The 18,026-nt window shown below is 35.0% G+C and overlaps 1 protein-coding gene across 1 annotated transcript; it reads right to left on the bottom strand.

Moving 5' to 3' along the window:
• Positions 1-473: 473 nt before the first annotated feature.
• On the bottom strand, positions 474-9,598 carry LOC129219934 (filaggrin-2-like). The gene is made up of 3 exons (XM_054854250.1): positions 9,590-9,598; positions 5,556-6,121; positions 474-2,349 (listed from the first exon to the last, which is right to left on the bottom strand). The coding sequence occupies exons 1-3, from the start codon at positions 9,596-9,598 to the stop codon at positions 474-476; spliced, it is 2,451 nt and encodes an 816-aa protein (XP_054710225.1).
• Positions 9,599-18,026: the final 8,428 nt, after the last annotated feature.

The following is an 18,026-nucleotide window of genomic DNA, read 5'->3' as shown; positions in this document are numbered from 1 at the left end:
TACAGAAATGTATGAGTCCTTCGGCATTCATGTATCATGAAGTGATGTTTTAATTTAAAATTTTATCCTACTTTCAGAACCTCAAGTCAAACTTTGCCACTGATGGGAAAAAGTCTACTATATGAAAACATCAACGATTATTATTTTGGCAGCACTTGAATGAGTGTTGAAGTTTGAAATTCATAGATGTTGTACCGCATACTGGTTCTTTCCCATCCATGGCGATATGTCATTCTCTATTCTTACATTGGAGTCCCTGAGCCATTAATTAAGATGTAGATAACAGCTGAAGGGAAGAGGTTCAAAATGAAATAATTTTCATTCTGACCTTGCACAAACTGGTGCCATGAAATATAGATATTTCACTTTGCCCTAAGGGAATAGTCAGTAAACCCTCGTGCTGAAATAAATAAGTCAGCATAATATTTATACTGCACTAAAATAACCTATTTACAGTTTTTGTGCTGTTGACTCTACTTAGAGCCTTTCCAAGAACCTCCTTGAGTGTCTCCACCTTCTGGTGTGCTATAACCGCTTGTGTTTCCAACAGTTTTATCACTGCTTTTACTTTCGTAAGAGCGACCAGAGGCTGATGATTGTGACTGAGTGTCTGTAGCTTGTTGTGATGTTGATGCGGATGTTTTGACTTGAGTTGAATAGGCTGCATAGCTAGTTTGCTGCTGACTGTCTTGAGTTTGGTAATCTTCATTCACAGTGTTATAATCGGTCTGTTTATCGCCTTGATTCCCATAGGCTCTTACGTATACTTCACCATGTCCTTGATTTTGGCCACTCCCTCCTGCTTGCACTGGATATGCAGCTTGCAAGCCATAATTTTGCAAGTTTTCAGGGATGTTTTGATTGCCATAACTTGCTTCGTTGCGGTAATCCCCTTCAGGTTCTTGACTTCCGTGACCATAACTATCTGCCTGATCTTGGTTACTGTATGGTGCAGGGTTCTGGTAAGCTAAGTCTTGACTTGGGTAGGAAGTTGGTTGGCTTCCATATCCGCCAACCTGACTGGAATAGTCATTACTTCCTCCGTATGAGTATCCTTGATTACCGTAAGCTCCAGCTCCTTGATACTGCTGAGACGCGTATCCTTGACCACCCTGCTGTTGACCAGAGTAATGTGCTGCTTGTGGTTGATAACCGTAAGAACTCTGCTGATAAGGTCCTTGTTCACCATCGGATTCTTCAGGTTGTTGGTGAGACTGAGAATCATATCCACCATTACCCAATTGGTTGTTGCCATAAGCTGCATCTCCTTCATAACCATTCTGATTTTGATATCCTGCGTTAAAGACTTGTATACCGTTATTTGGGTGGATTATGGGAGTTATTGCACCATTTTGTATTTTATATAGCGCTATTTGTGGTTGTTGATCATATCCTGTGCTTCCTGCTTGATTTCCATATCCAGCTGAGGATTGATCGACTCCTGGACCATATCCTTGTTGTTCATTTTGTGCTCCGTATTCTTGACCTGCGCCTACCTGGCCTTGGTAACCCCTTTCACCTCCGTGACCTTTCGGCTCTTCTTGGTAACCTCCGCCTTGTTCATTAAAAGTAGTTACAGAAAGTCCGAGGTAGTTTTGAGGAGGGTATCCTCCTTGATCTTCACCAGCTTTTTGTCCACCCTGAGGAGCTTCTTGTTGACCATGACCACCATAACCAGCAGGGGCTTCATAAGCATTTTTCGCGTCTCCTGAATTTTGCTCGTATCCACCTTGTTGTGCTGTATTTGAGCCAACATCTCGGGGTTTCTCGCCAGCTCCTCTTCCATAAGCCCCGTAGCCTTCAAGTCCACTGACGCTTGACAGACCATGAAGATCATAACCTCCGTGTTCTTGACCGTAGCCTCCATGCTCTTGTCCATAACCTCCATGTTCTTGTCCAAAACCTCCATAAGAAGCTCCGACGTCCTGAAGACCTCCACCGAAGCCCTGGTATCCGGCACTTCCACCTTCATGGTAACCACCGTGAATACCACCACCAAGTCCATGTAGACCAGACTGAGCCTGATTTTGACTGTACGCTGCAAGGATATCGCTATGTCCTCCAGATTGTGAACCTCCTCCAAGTTTTCCTGCGTGAGCAGCTAAGAAGCTAGCTGCACTAGTTGCGTACACGTTGCTTCCTTTACCACGATTGCCTCCGCCACCTTTTCCAGATGATACGTAAGGAGTGCCTTTGCCTATTCCTTCTGGGAACGGTGTTCCTTTACTTCCTCCACCTACGCCAGAAGGATAGGGAGAGCCTTTGTATGAGCCTCCGCCGCTTGGAACGTAAGGTGTTCCTTTATAGTTCCCACCATGATTTTCATATTTGAAGGGTTTTTCTTCAACGCTGGAAATATATTTAAAAAAAAATTATTATTTTAATTCATACTTGTGTACTCATTTTCAATAACTATAACACAATAATTTATCCTAGTATGTACATTACTTGATTCTAAGTGATAGCATATGCAAATCATCAAACCCCCCCCCCCCCTTGAACCTATTTGTAGACCAAGTCCTTAATCTGGTTTCAAAATCCGTGATCAAAATACTTTTGGAACTCATAGTAACTTATTCGGAAATATTTAACATTTTTATTAAATGTGTTTATGGTTTATTCGTATTGTTGAACATTTGTATTGAACGATCCTTAATTTGCAGGAAATACGTCTTTTTCGGTCAAAGCTATGTCATTAATTTTAAAAGGGACAATGGCAGGAGTGCAGCAAAGGGATGTTTTGAGATCCGTCGTTTTTGCACTATTGTCCCTCCAAATAGCGTAGTTTATATACATGAAAGGACTGTGGCAAGACAACCCCGCCCCCCCCCCCCCCCTGCCTCGAAGGTCAATTCCGTCCGTGCTAGTGACATAGAATGTGATCTATATTTCAATTCAGACTATTGTATTATGTGTTTTTTTTTTCTTTTTTGTATATATAAATTGTTAAAGGTTGATTTTCAATGCTTAAAGGAAAAATAAAACCAATAACTATCAATTATAGAGCATACGAGTACGAAGATAAATTTTGAAAATTTATGTTTCCAATATATTTTTTTTAGCATTGCATTGGAGAATTTAATATACAAAACCTATACTTATTTAGCAATACATATTTTTGTGATCAAATGTTTTAAAAGTATATTTGGTTTTACATTGAAATAATGCAACTTGCTTTCCTTTCGCTTATTGACCAAGCACAAAATTATACAAGTAAATATTGATATTAAATGTCATTCATATGTAAAAATCACTAATTGAAGTTGCATAGTTTGAGTAGTATTTTCAAATGGATGTCTTGCTGCATGCAGGCAGTGAAGTACCGAAGTGCTTTCCATTTCTCGCCAAGTCTTTGAATTTGGTAACTTTTCGTAAATTTTGGCAGACTTTAAGACCATATATCTTGATAACAGGGGAAACGAGTGCAAATAATTTATGCGTCGAAAAAGAAATATCTCAAAATGCTCTTTTGACTGCAACTTCTTTTTCTTTTCTTTTTTTTCTCCATACACTATTTGTGCGGTTCCCTGTTCTCTGCTAAAGCCCTAAACCGTAGTTTAAGTAGCGACATGTCCACCATCTTTGGGCTGAAAACCGGTTTCTTTCCATGTATACAATGATGAAGTAGCGTTATTTGCTTCTTGATTGTGGTTTCTCATTAACTCCATATTGATCCACAATCAACTGACACCACAATCAAGAAGTAAAGCATGCTACTTCATCATAGTAGATATGGGAAGAATTCGGCTTTTAGCTCCAAGATGGCGGACGTATCACTACTTGATGAAGTAGCGTGGTTTGCTTTTTGACCGTGGTTTCTTATTAACTCCATATTGATCCACAATCAACTGGTGCTACAATTAAGAAGCAAAGCACGCTACTTCATCGTAGTAGACATGGGAAGAATTCGGCTTTTAGCTCCAAGATGACGGACGTGTCACTACTTGATGAAGTAGCGTGGTTTGCTTTTTGATTATGGTTTCTTATTAACTCCGTATTCATCCACAATCAACTGGCGCCACAATTATTCTTAATTGTTGTAGCTAAGCACCCTACTTCATCATAGTAGACATGAGAAGAAACCGGCTTTTTGCCCCAAGATGGCGGACGTGTCGCTATTTGATGAAGTAGCCTGCTTTGCTTCTTGATTGTGGTTTCTTATTAACTCCATATTGATCCACAATCAAGCAACACGATCAAGAAGCAAAGCACGCTACTTCATCATAGTAGGCATGGGACGAAAGCGTCTTTTAACTCCAAGATGGCGGACGTGTCGCTACTTAAGCTCCGATTTAGGGCTTTACAATCTGCCACGACTGTAGCATCTGTGTCACGAACCAAGCAACGTTTTCCCCCATATCGAAGCATTTTTTGTTCAAACTTCACTAAGGTCATAAAAAACGTTTTAGAGTTTGTCTACTAAACTTCTCGGCTGTTTTTGGGATGACTTATATATCGTCGCCTAAGAGCAACAGTAAGATATCGTAGTGTTATTTCTCGGATTAGATGTTTTAGTGTTGCTCTGCGGCACCGATACTCGTATGTACTCATTGAAAGATTAAACAGAAGAAGAATATTTGTAACGGTAGTTGCGCGAGATAAATTGAGGGAGTGAGAAGCAAAGGGATATAAGTACCAAAACTAAAAATTTGGAGATAACTTGCACAAGTGGTAGAAGAACCTCTCCTCTGTTTCGGGGCAAGAGATAGAACTTGCATCCCTGATAGCGTGCTGCTGCACAACAGGATATAGAAAAAAAAAATGAAAGTCTACCTAGGATCTGACCTCTCAAAACTTTATAAAGGCCACTTACATCCCTTTGCTTCTCACTGCCACAATTTAGTACTAAAAAAACTTCTAGAACACTGAAATAGCAGAAATTAAAGAATTTTTCTTTAATAAATGTAATACAACGAATAAGTCACCAAAGGATTACAGAAAGAAAGCTGTTTCAAGAGTACAGTGGAACTTTTTTGCACATTGCAGAAATGTGCAATACGCATTCGCAGATTTGAGAGTGAACATGGTGGATCGTAAATTCACTTTCATAATTTCCTACTCATTTTAGTTCACGATCTATCAATCAAAGACGGATACAGCTTCAGATTTTTGAGAGGGTCATTATAGAAAAATTGTGATCACAGGTGGAATGTTTCGGTTTAAATAAGGGGTGTGGAGCGAATGCTTCAAAATAAGAGTTTTCAAAGCGCAATGTATGCTACAATTAGTCGCTTGGGGGGTGGGAGTCACGACCCTCCTATTGATCCACATTTGCTATCAATGTCTGATAGATCATGAAATTAAGCAAACTTTACTTTAGCGTCATATTTTTTTCCCAATTAATCCAACCAGATTGATTAACAATATGGCCAATAACAATTGAGCCTGATTATTCAATCTGCTATGTATTCTATATCTGCAGCAATCACCTTTTCCACCATGGTTACATTTCAGTTCATTTTGTTTTCGTTCTATTCTTTCCATTAAACTCAGTTTGAAATTTTTAATGAGACTCAGTTTGAATTGAAGAAAATAAGTCGTAAATAAATACTTACTAAACCGGTACTGGTTTCTTCACATATTCAGGAACTTCTTTGACTATGTTGATGATTTTGGGCACTTTGTGTGGCACACCGACTGGCACAGGTTTTAAGATGGGCACTACGTATGGCTTGGGAATGTGGACGGGTACCGCAACTGGGAACTTCTTCGCTACTGCGTATGGCTTGGGGACTCGAACAACATAAGGCTTGGGCAGCTTAATCTGGAACGGTAACTTCATCAACTTTGGCAGAGGAATCGGGATGTGGAAAGGAACACCTTTCAATACTGGAAATGGCTTTTGAAAGTGCTTGATGACTGGCACTATGTGAGGCACCTTAAATGGCTTGGCGATTGCCAGAGGTTTTAAGTACCCAACTGGCTTTGGTACGGGAACATGCTTCGGTATAGGTACTGGCTTGTAGATGGCTACTGGTTTTGGCACGTGCTTTACGACGATCTTGCGAGGAATTTTGTCGTACCATCCATAGTCTCCTCCACCCCCTCCATAGTTCCATCCAGCGACTAGATGAAACAGGAGGAACAGACTTGGCACTGTATGTTGCCAAATCATCTTACCCTGAAAACAAGAAAAAAAATTAAAGTCAATTGTTTCACAAACAAATTAAAAAAAAAAAATAACTTGCTGCATTGAGATACTATTAAATCCCGTTATAACAAAACCAATTCAACGAAATATCCGCTCTAGCGAAATAAAATTTTAGTCCCAATGTATGTAAGTTCCATCACATTGCTTGAATATCATTATAACGAACGAATTTTGTGGTCCCTTGAAGATCGTTGTAACGAGATTTCACTGTATGAACTTTTATATCCGCAATTTCGAAAGTGCACAATGTGATAACCTTTTTTTCTTTACACTTAAGCATTATAGATTTTGTTTACTTACGTATGATATAATCGAATAAGTAAGAAAAAAATAATAAAATGCCAATGTCACTTTAGTAATAGGTTATTTTTAAACAATAGTTTGGTGCTACGTTTTTTTTTTTTTTTTTTCATTTACACTAGCCTATGCAAAATTAAAGAGCAGAACTCTTATTTCAGTATCCTTAAAAAGAAAAACTCTGCGCAATCACTAAATTGCTATTAATTACCTCCTACATCCAATTTTTTTTTTGTTCATCACATTTAATTTATTGGTGATTTCATTGTATTTTTTACCTTTACCTTGAGAATAACGCTTCCAACTTTTTTTCTAGTAATCTACCACCGGAGTAGCCATTGCTAGAAATTAGTTTTCCTTCTAAAGCAAATAAAGTGATATCGTATTAGCTACAGAAATTATATTGAGGAAATTATCTATTGAGGAAATTATTATTGAGGAATTATCTCATCATCCTTAAAAAGAGATACTTTCTGCATAATTATGATCACTCGGTTAACCAACTAGAAGGCGATGTACCCAAATCGCTTAAGCTAATCTAACACATTTAATTTACCGGTGTTTTTCGATGCGGTTTCTTTGATGTTAGTCTTACAAATAAGAACAACTTTTGCTCTAGGATACAAATTAGACATTGTTTATCACTCAAATAAAGCTAGCCTCATCTGTAATGAGCTTGAGGATTATCTTAATATCCTTAAAAAGGGAAACCTTCTGCATAATCATGGAAGCATAATTCGATTAACCCTCTGGAGGGCGATTCAGTGTCAAACCTCTTACATTAATCTAACACACTTAATTTACCAGTGTTTTTAGATGCGGTTTCTTTGATGTTAATCTTACAAATCAGAACCGTTTTTGCTCTAGGATACAATAAATCATTGTTTATCATTCAAGAAAAGCTAGTCGCATTTGTAACGATCCCGAGGATGATCTCATTATCCTTAAAAAGAGAAACTTTTTGCATAATCATGTAGTCATAATTCGGTTAACCCTCTGGAGGGCAACTCATTGCCAAATCTCTTACGATAATCTAACACATTTAATTTCCCGGTGTTATTCGACGCGGTATCCCTGACCTTTACCTTTCAAATAAAACGAACCGCTACCAGCGAGAGGAAGAGGAGGATCTATCTTCTTCTTCGATCAATGTCCCCTTTATCGAACTTCAGACGAAGTAGCCGAAGCCAGAGGGTCTCTCCTGACCCAAAAGTCCGATTCCGCTTGTTTTTCGAGAGCCCGATTTCCATGTAAGTAGATCGGAGAGGGGAAAGCCCAGAATGCTTTTGATTGATGTGTCTACGAATGAGGCAATTAAAGTCGCAGCTGTGTAGGAATAACTCCATCCCTTTCTGAGATTCCAACCATTTAAAAATTCCGATTCGGGATGTTATCTCCGAAACGGGTTTCGTGGGATATAATTTCGATGTTTAAATGGAACAGGACTCGGCAAATGCTAAGAATAGTAAACTTTGTAAAGTTTAAGTTAGAGAAAATACTTTCAAAAAGATTGCGAGCTTAGAAAGTATCTTTTTGTTAAACAGTGGAAGATTTACAGGTTTGTTGCCCCGTCTAAATGCATTTTTGGGAGCCCCTTTAACTTTCATAGAATTATGAAAAACATAATCATGTAAAAAAGCAGTTGTAAAACGTTGTACAATGAAATGATTAAAATAAATAAACCTGTAAAACAGTACAAATAAAAGCATTAACTCTTTTTAATCCTTTTATTTGTACTTTATACACTCTAATTTATTTAATTATATGCATTTTTGTGTCTCCCTTGAGGACTACGGATGTTGGGCCCCTCGCAATTGTGATACTTGCGGCACCGTAAACTCACTACTGCGGTTAAATATTCTTTGTCATAATTAAATACAAAAAAAAAAAAAAAAAAAAGATTTTTGTACCGCAATAACACATTGAACTATAATTTTGGTAGAAGAAAAAAGTCCTGTTCAGCTTGTGCCCTAAGTACATTTTCTAATTGTTTAGTATTATTTAAATATCTTACTAAACTCAGATAAGAGATTTTAATTGATGTATAACGTATAAGTATTATGATTATACATCATATCGAAGTATTAAAACAATTCCCCATTTCAATGCAATCGAATCTGTTTAAAAATAATTGTCTAAACATTAGAATCATCAAACTGAGTGAATAAATTAACAGATAAATAAGGTAAGTTCAATAAATAAATGTACAAGTTGATTAAATTATTATCAAAAATAAAAAATATCGAAGAACAATATTCAATTTATTGAGGTTAGTGTACTGGCTATATTTTCAAATAGCAACCGGAGCATATGCATTACCAGACAGGACTGTATATATTTTTTTAAAAAAATGCTCACTTTCTAAACAATATTGCTGTTCCATAATTCAGAAGCTGATCTAAATTACTATTTATAAGCCAAACTACAACGGCTTATGCAAAAGCAGTTTGCTTAGGGCGACATTTAAAATGAGTTTGTATCGCTTAAAAAATGAAAATCTTCTTGTTGAAATCCGATACACAGACAATGAGGGCCTTCTGACAAAGGAGAAACAATTATAATAGAATGTTGCTCATGGGATGAAAACAATTATCTCTTTTCAAAGTCAAGTTGCAAAGAAGGTTCGATGTCGACTTTTTTACCGTTGACCTCTTTTTTGAGATGTCAAGCAATTATTGACTTATCGCCTGGTTGGAATTACGTTCCTCTTCTTCTCTTCCCTCTCTCTCTCACACACCCTTTCTTTCAATCTCGCCTTCCTCTAACAGTGGTCGCTCTCTTCAAAGAGGTTCGTCCTCCTTTTGATCTCCTACTAAAAGATCAATGGCTCCAAAACGGAAAGTTCCATTTGGAATCATCCTTGCCGTTATAGTTTTATAAGTTGTTACTCAATCATCCTCGCGCATGCGTGTTTTTGTGCCAAGGTTATTATTTTGCTGCCGCGCACGTGCTTTTGTTTCAAGGAAAAATATGCAAGATTAATATTCAAAAATGATGCTGAAGTTCAAAAACAGTGTTCCAGCTTATTAGTCATTTTATTGAACAGAAATAATCATCTTGTTTTTCGATTTTTCCTATTTAACTTCTTGATGGCATCTATCAGTTTAACTGTAAGTCGTTTATAAGGATGAATGCACTCACTTGGGGCATAAGGCCTCAGGTGACAGCATGTTAGGAAGCGTATCGCTTGGACATTGCTTGTACGGTTGTTAAGTTTGCTATTTATGAAATTTGATATGCTCATGCTATTTCGGTAAACAGTTTTATAACTATTTTAAGTGTAAGTCGTTGAAAATGATGAATGCATTTATTTGAAACGTAAGGCCCCAGGTAACAACTTGTTAGGGAGCTTCTAACCTTGGACGTTGCTCTAACTGATGCGAAGTTTGCTATTTATGAAATTTGATATAACCATGGCACTGGGGAGGATACAGAAATAGTTTTTGAAGCGAGCGCCGGAGAGTAAAACTAAAAAGCGCCTTCTCATAAATTTATTCAAAACCAAGTTTATACGAAGTTCTTTTTAAATGTTTTTTTAGGTTCCCTTACTGTTAATTACCGATTTATCAACTAAGATTTATCGGACAAATCGCGATTTTATGTACTTTTGAATCCTAAGCCAGTGAATTAAGCAAGTTAAATATACTCTTTCACACTGACCTTTGACTCCAAAAACACTCCTGTCGGAAACAAATCTTATTTTATTCAAACACGCTGCGTGTTTTTTTAAGTAATAATGTCAACTCTCAATAGCTCGAAGTTCCAAGGGATCGGCTAAAACGTTCGAGTTATTGGTATTTGGAGTTATGAGAAGCTTCCACAACAGTCTCAAGAGTTTGGGACCCAATGCAAACTTCGAGATAAAGGAATATTCGAGTGCTAAACTTCAAGTTATCCAGATTCGACTATAGTTTAAAGAATTTGATTTGCACTGTTTAGAAATAAATTTAAGAATGTTTAATGGGATCGTTAAATTGATCTTATCCCTTTGCAAAGGGCACGGGTCCCTCCTCCCCCCCTAAAGTCATGCTATTTCGGAATACAGTTTTTAGCTATTGCCGGCATTGAAGTAAAAATGCTTTTCTACTACAATTTAGTAAAATTTGTCGAATTTTATGTTTGCTTTTATACGCATTTAAATGCAAAATATAAGTTTCATTACTCTTCTATTCTTATTTATTATTATTTTTGTTTATTTATTTATTTACTCATTTCTTTATTTTGGATTTTAGCCGACCATCATTCTTTGTTTTTATTTCAGTCTTTTTTTCTTTTTTTAATTCACTAACTACTTTCGTTAAAACTTGCATAAATATTGTTCAAGTATTATTTATTTGTAATCGATATTTATTTATTCATGAATAAATATTTTTCCGAATTTTCTTCTTACTTATTTTTTACTATTCGGTTGTTAACATCTGTTTAGAATACATTTTGAATCACAACATTCGCATTATAAATATTTTAAATATAATTAGCATATACGAATGCCTAATGCATTTGCTCACAACTTAAGATTCAATTGAGATGAACTAATTTCTGATGCTATAAAGTTCGTAATATCTATTTGACACTTTGTACTGGACCTTTTAGCACACAATGACACAAAAACATGAATCACGCAAAGCGACATATTCTGCTTAAAGTAGTTTTAAGTTTCCTATAATTTTTTAACCTCTGAAACGCAAATGTTGCTAAACGAGAAAATCAAATATACATATTTTTCAAAAATGTTTGAAAAACCGTTTTGCTTGTGAGGATTTAAAAAAAAAATTCTATTTATAATCACAACCAGACTTAATTTTTTGAATCAATAAGTGTGTCAATGTGTAATTAAAAGAAAACATACAAATATAACGATTTTTTTTTTTTTTTGCTATAAAACTTTGCATGTGAGAATTGGTCAAAAATGACCCACTTTACCATTTCACCACACCCTACTCCACTGAAACAAATACTAAAATACAAATTTGTGTTACTTTTAATCAGAACTATTCCATAGAGTCAGGTTCAGCGAGACATACCGTTCGCCAGGTAACAATAGTGGCACGTCGCAAATATTTGAGGAAAAAAAAAAAAAACAATCACTTGATTTAAAATCAGAACGGAGTGCTCTTTCTTGCCACAGTGCTGGCCTAAAGCTTGTTTACATAAGTTGCAAGTTGACATATAAATCATATAATCAACAGTGGCACGTCATTAAATTTTCACATTTAGGGAGAAAATTGTTCAAACATTAACAAGACGCTACAATCTAGACTGTAGAAACCGACCAGAAAAAATAACAAAATAAAAATTTTCAGTCTTTGAAAATGCAGTAGAAACTCTTTTATCCGGTCCCCGTTAATCCGGATCTTTTGTTTATCCAGATCACGGTTTAAATTTGAGAGTTAAATAATAAAAAATAATAGTTTTAACTTCTGATTTTAAGAATGGAATTATAAATACGCCAAATTATTTCGATTAAAGATAAAACTCCTGCATAGAACGTACAATAAAGTATATTACTAATTTAACAAACAATATGGCGTACTAGGAGCTTCAGTCCGACACCACTTCAGTTGAACTATAAATGATAAAGTTTTTGTGAGAAATGATGCTTTGTAGTTTTGTTAAAAAGCAGTGTTTGCTGTAACAAAAGATAAGTCTGCTTATTAAAGAATGAGTTTTGCTTATTACACGGATTACCCGGATTTTCGTTTATCCGAATGACCTTTGGTCCCAGTTAGTCTGGCTAAACGCCGTTGTACTATACTAGTTAAAAGCAAGGCTACGGAGTCGGAATCGGAGAGTCGGAGTCGGACTGAGTTTGGGGCATAGGATTCGGAGTCAGGGTCGGGAGTCAATGGCTTAAAATTGCGAGAGTCGGTCATTTTACCGTAAAGTCCGCAACTCTGCCCGTGCTTACAGAATCAGAGTCGGAGTCGGACAATATTATTATAAAGGAGTCTGAGTCGAATGTTCTAAAATTTTCGGAGTCGGAGCAGGAGTTGATCATTTTCCACTCATCATTTTCTCCGCAGTGCAATTAATAGGAGTAATTTTATTTTTTCTAATATTGTTTTTATTTTGGATGATCCACTATTGTCGCCAGTTCATGGTGTTGGCCAAAGGTCAACAAAACCCGTTTGTTGTTACGGAACCTGGTATATATTTCAAACCACTGCGTTTGTGACATTGACAATGGCATACAGAATAGGTAAGATCTTAATCACGGTACCAATAACGCATTACTGAGATATCAAATTACTCTGAAACAATGTCAGCAAACCAAACGAAAGAAGAAGACACTGGATAATGGACAACTGTCAAAATAATACAAGAATAGTATCTTCTTGATCTAATCTTAGCACCAATTGTGATCGATTAAGGTTGATGTTGTATTACATATGTAGTCCTAATTTGATAAGTGATCTGAGGTGGAGATAGTCGTGTTCTGCTAATGGCTTAATTGGATTACATGGTTTCTTGGTAAACAAATGACAGTTGAAGGTAACATTAGAATCGTGAGCTAAATAAATGACTTGAAGCGAAACATCTTACGATAGGGCATTAAAATCCTGATCCGCATGATTTTTGTGTGACGGAAATGAAGTATATTTTTTTAAACTGTTGCCAAAAACAGTGAAAAATATTAGTAATTATAAAGTTTTAATAAATTTAATAATTTAAAATGAACATTTTAAATTCAAATTTAAATTGTAAAATTAATTTGTTAAATTTATTTGTTTAATAACTTTAACGAAATTATGAAGGTAATAAATCTTTCTCGCATACGTAAAGAAAAATTTATTACTTTAAACGCTTATATTTTACCGAATTTCAATAATTGAGTTTCTGATTTCAGTAATATAATTTTTCTTTTGCATGCTGTCAAGTTTTCTGAAAGTATGGTGAAGTTTCTTGGAAAACTGCTTGTTATAAACCAAAACTAACCAGTAAAATTGAAAATTCTTAAAGAAATACGTATATCTTCGTAGTTATTAGCAATACTTTTGCGGAAATTCTTAGAAGATTTATGCATAGTAAGGAAAAAAAATATGTGAAGTTTAACGAATAACGAATAAATACCTTTGTGCTGAAAATTAAAATAATCAATTAAGAAAAGGATTTTTCTCGGATGACTTTTCATCCAGAAGGTCACACTTCTTTGCATTCGAAAAGGTGTTCCTTGTAACACCGAAACACGTGTCTGCAGTAATTTGCAATTTTTGTGCTTCAAAACGTTGGTTAGTTGATTATTTTAATGTGAAATTTAGTTTATTCCCAGATACTTACGACGCAGATTGATTCTAAAAAAAAAAAAGGTTAGAACAAATAAATAAAACTTTGTTGGTCTCCTAATTGCATGAGTGGTGAATTTACCTGATCTCATCTGATGTTATGTGACAAAAGATACAGAACAGTTTTCGACAAGTTCTCTTAGAAACCTAAAAAATGTCACTTTTTGAAAATCCTGGATTTTTGACTGCATAGTGTATAGTTATTTACATCAGTAATAAAAACGATTTTTCGCTGAGAAATAATTTTTAGTTTAAGGTAGGAACCTCTGCTTGTAATGAAAAAAAAATACATTAATGCTGCTGGACGATATTAAAATACTGATATGGAAATGGCTGGAGGAAAAAAAATAGAGAAAGATAGTCAAATGTTTTGAAATTGTGATGTTTTACTGCGGTATTATACAAAATTATGAAACATTATTTTACTAAAGTTAATTAAAATCGATTTAACTTCATAAGTAAATGTAGCTGTTTGCATTAATCTTAAACCATGCATGTTAACTTTTCAACACTTCATATTTTTTATTACTACATAACATTAAAAGTTACTGTAGAAGGCCCAATGCTACACTCTACTTGCAAGGTTTTTCTATCAATAATTTTACTTTTTACTACGAAAACTAATGCGGCAAGGCTGTACTCATCTTCTTGGCGTAACCCAACAATTTTGAATTGGCTGTTTTGGGAAAATACTCTTGAATGCTGGTTTGAAGTTGTTGAAATCTCCGTTCCAGCATTTTAATCTTTTTCCATGCATAGAATGGGTTATCAAAAAAAAATTCCGATGTTTTGAAATAAAAAACGGAGAGTTTTTAAATATTTAGAAGAAAAAAAAAATTCTGGCTCAAAACTGCCATTACTTTTATTGAAACATAGTGGTACCCGCACGGCTTTGCCCGTAGTTGAAAATTAAAAGGTCATTCGGTTCGCCTGTACATTTACAAATAATGGATGACGAATTCCTCGCTGATTGGCTATGTTCATTCGCTCTCCCATTCCACGTCATGATAATTTCGTAATTTACTTGTCTATCGTATGATAATTTTGCTCCTGAAAGTGTTCTTAAAATTAAAATAGAAAAAGAACAAAATCGAATTTTCGAAAAATCTCTTCGAGGTGCACACCCCCATGCTACAAACTAACTTTGTGCCAAATTTCATGAAAATCGGCCGAACGGTCTAGGACCGGCGCATAGAAACGGTCTATGCGGTGTCACAGAGATCCAAACATCCAGACAGAGAGACTTTGAGCTTTATTATTAGTAAAGAATATATTTTACATCACATTTCTTACATATTTCCAAGCTACCCAAAGTGGCTGGAAAATTGAACTAGGCTAATATCTTACTTTAAATAGTTGTTTTTATTATTATTATTATTATTATTATTATTATTTATTATTATTATTATTATTATTATTATTATTATTATTATTATTATTATTATTATTATTATTATTATTATTATTACTATGGATTTTAGGAGTTTTTCTTCTTTTTTATCACAATACGTGTCGCAAGAGACAAATTTTAGTGAATACTTTATTAAATTAATGCTGGAGGCATTCAGTATCGGAACCAGATCATTTTGTAAAGATTTTTAACATCTTAATCTCATAGTTTTTGGTCGATACCGTCACGTTATAAAGCGATTTAGAACAAGTGCTTCTCAATTAGGTCGAAAACCGCTGTCGAAATCTGAATTTTACTACCAAAACTAGCTCAATCCATTAGCAGTGGCATCGCCATGGGAGGCGGGGGAGATGCTGGATGGGGGGGGGGGCGGTCCACCCCACCCTCTACTTAGAGGTGGCACCCAAAGTGAAATTGCAAGTTTTTGATAAATACAAAGCTAAAATGCATTTTTAAGGCTACAAATTTAGAAATTTGTAGACTTAATTTGGAAACTTTGGAATATTGTTTTTTTTTCTCATTTTTACAGTATTACATATGGCAAACAGAAACTAGTACTGCAATCTATTCTGAGGAAGAGTGGGAGTCACAGGTAGCAGTTCCACAACGCAGTATCTCACATCTCAGTTCAAATTATAGATCTCGAAAAAAAAAAAAGTCTTCATCTTTCAGGTCAGACTGCTCTTGTATTGTTCGAAAAGGCAATGGAACATTGTTCGAACAAAAGACCTTTTTTTTCGTCATACTGCTAATAGATGCTAATGGTGTCATTTCTAATTCAGAATGAAGTGCTGAAAACGTTCTTAATCCTGGAACGTGTTTCAACCTTCTATCTTTGCGTCATTTTTTTATTTTGTTGTTGTTAAAACGGATGCCACAGAAAGATCACAATAATCGAGTCTCGGAATTGTTTTCAGCTTAATCATTCTTTTCTGATATCCGTTTCTGTTTTTCCATTTTAACTTTCATAAATAACGTGCGGAGACAGATGAATTGTGTATGATTAACCTAAATGCGTAATAAAATTGATTGATTGCTCTTGTATCACATACAAGGAGGATGTATCTCCTGTCAATCAATTTTGTTTGGAACGATAATTTAATTAGAATGGTATTTTATAATGTGAAGTTTAACCCCTTTTCTCTAAAACTTGTTTTTCAGTCATGTTTTTGGTTTCTTGTAATAATAACTTTTAAAACGTGGAGAAGGATATCAAAATTGCAGAGAAAAATTTAAATGTTCGTAAGTAACTAAATATTTAGTTAACACTTTGTAGTAGTGTCAGTATGTGGGGAGGTGTGACGGGAGCACCGATCAGGGCCGGATTTAGACTTAACGGGTCCTAAGCTATTTCAGGTATACTGGCTCACGTGTAGCTCAGACGGGACAGTGGCAAAGCAAGCTCTGTTTTTTATTTTTTTTTTTTCGCTATATGTGATTTTTTTCTCTGATTCAGAAATTCGTGGACAATCGATAGAACGGAAGAGCGAGAGAGGAGGAAAAGTAACGCATCGTCACATGTTCACATTGGCTTTCGGTTTCATTAGTTTTTGATCTCTCCCCCCCCCCCCCCCCAACTCACCGACAAACACAATATTGAATCAAACGTAAACTGATTAGTAGTATAAAAACGCATAAAATGCTTTTAAAAAAAGGTGTAGAGATGTAATAAATAGGTATCGACAGAATAACATCCTGGCCGTTCGGACCATGGTTTATACACTTGATAAAATATAAAATTGAAGAACCCTCCCTGGGTTAGACCCTCTGGAGAGTGTCACCCAAAGTGAATCTAAAAGTTTATAAAAACTATAAATACTTAAACTCTGAAATTTCCCCTCAATATATCTTAAATTATATTTAATAATCAAATTTCATCGAAAATAGTGTACAACATCGTGGAGAGTTGCCGCTTACATATGCCTCTAGAGTAAGTTTTTCATAAAACGCATTCGTAATCTATACTTGTCTGTTTACTTAAACTTTTGTTACGCCAAAAAAAAAAAAAAAACTTTACTAATAATAAAGCTGAAAGTCAGGATGTCTGGATCTCTGTATCGTACATAGCGCCTAGTCCATAAGGCCATTTTTCATGAAATTTGGCACAAAATTAGTTTGTAGCATAAGGTTGTGCACCTCAAAGCGATTTTTCGAAAATACGGTTTCGTTCTTTTTCTATTCCAAACTTAAGCCCATTTTTCACACAAATTTGATAACATGGGAGAGAAATATTTCATTCACATTTTAAAGTTTTAGATCATTCAAAAGTTTGGAATTTTTTGCGTAAGAAAAAGTCTGTTCGAAGTTTCTTTGAGCATTAGGAGAGCTGTAGGAATCGTTTAAAGAAAACCAACATTCAAGGTTTATCTTAAACAAGCCAAACGATTCTAAATCATTAAGCTCCGGAAAAAAAATCAGAAATTAAAGATAAATGAAAATTATAATTTTATGTTACCATGGTTACGTTTTTTACTCCCTTTGATTGTTTCGAAAGTTGTTTTTCTTATATAACATTTTTAAAAACGTGCTTATTTTGGGGATCAATTATATTCTTTTATTGAAAAGGATTTAAATTAAAATATTTTAACTGTTGAGGAAAAGTCGTCTGCTATTATTTTCTTATTGCTTATGGAATTACATTCAGTAATTTTTTTTTAAATATTGAATTACAACCTTCTTTCGATAGTGTTAAATTTTGATAAAATGACTTATTTTGCGTTTTAAGCTAAGAAGAAAAATTTCCTTTATCTTTTAATATATTTCTAAGATTTTTGCTGGTTTCTGGTTTCTGTTAAGCTATATGCTAAGTTTTCAAATTTGCCAAAAATATCAAGCGATCTTTAAAAAAATACTTAACGCATAGTAGACGTTAACAGTAAATATA

Source organism: Uloborus diversus, chromosome 4 (assembly GCF_026930045.1).
Source record: "Uloborus diversus isolate 005 chromosome 4, Udiv.v.3.1, whole genome shotgun sequence".
NCBI lineage: Eukaryota > Metazoa > Arthropoda > Arachnida > Araneae > Uloboridae > Uloborus > Uloborus diversus.
Note: the sequence above shows the minus strand (reverse complement) of the source record. Positions and strands in the feature narration are given on the sequence as shown.

Bases quoted from the DNA above. Each gene is read 5' to 3' on its own strand.
- LOC129219934 (XM_054854250.1), bottom strand. The intron at 2,350-5,555 runs GTAAGTATTTAT...ATATATTTCCAG, and splicing joins AAGAAACCAGTACCGGTTTA to CGTTGAAGAAAAACCCTTCA.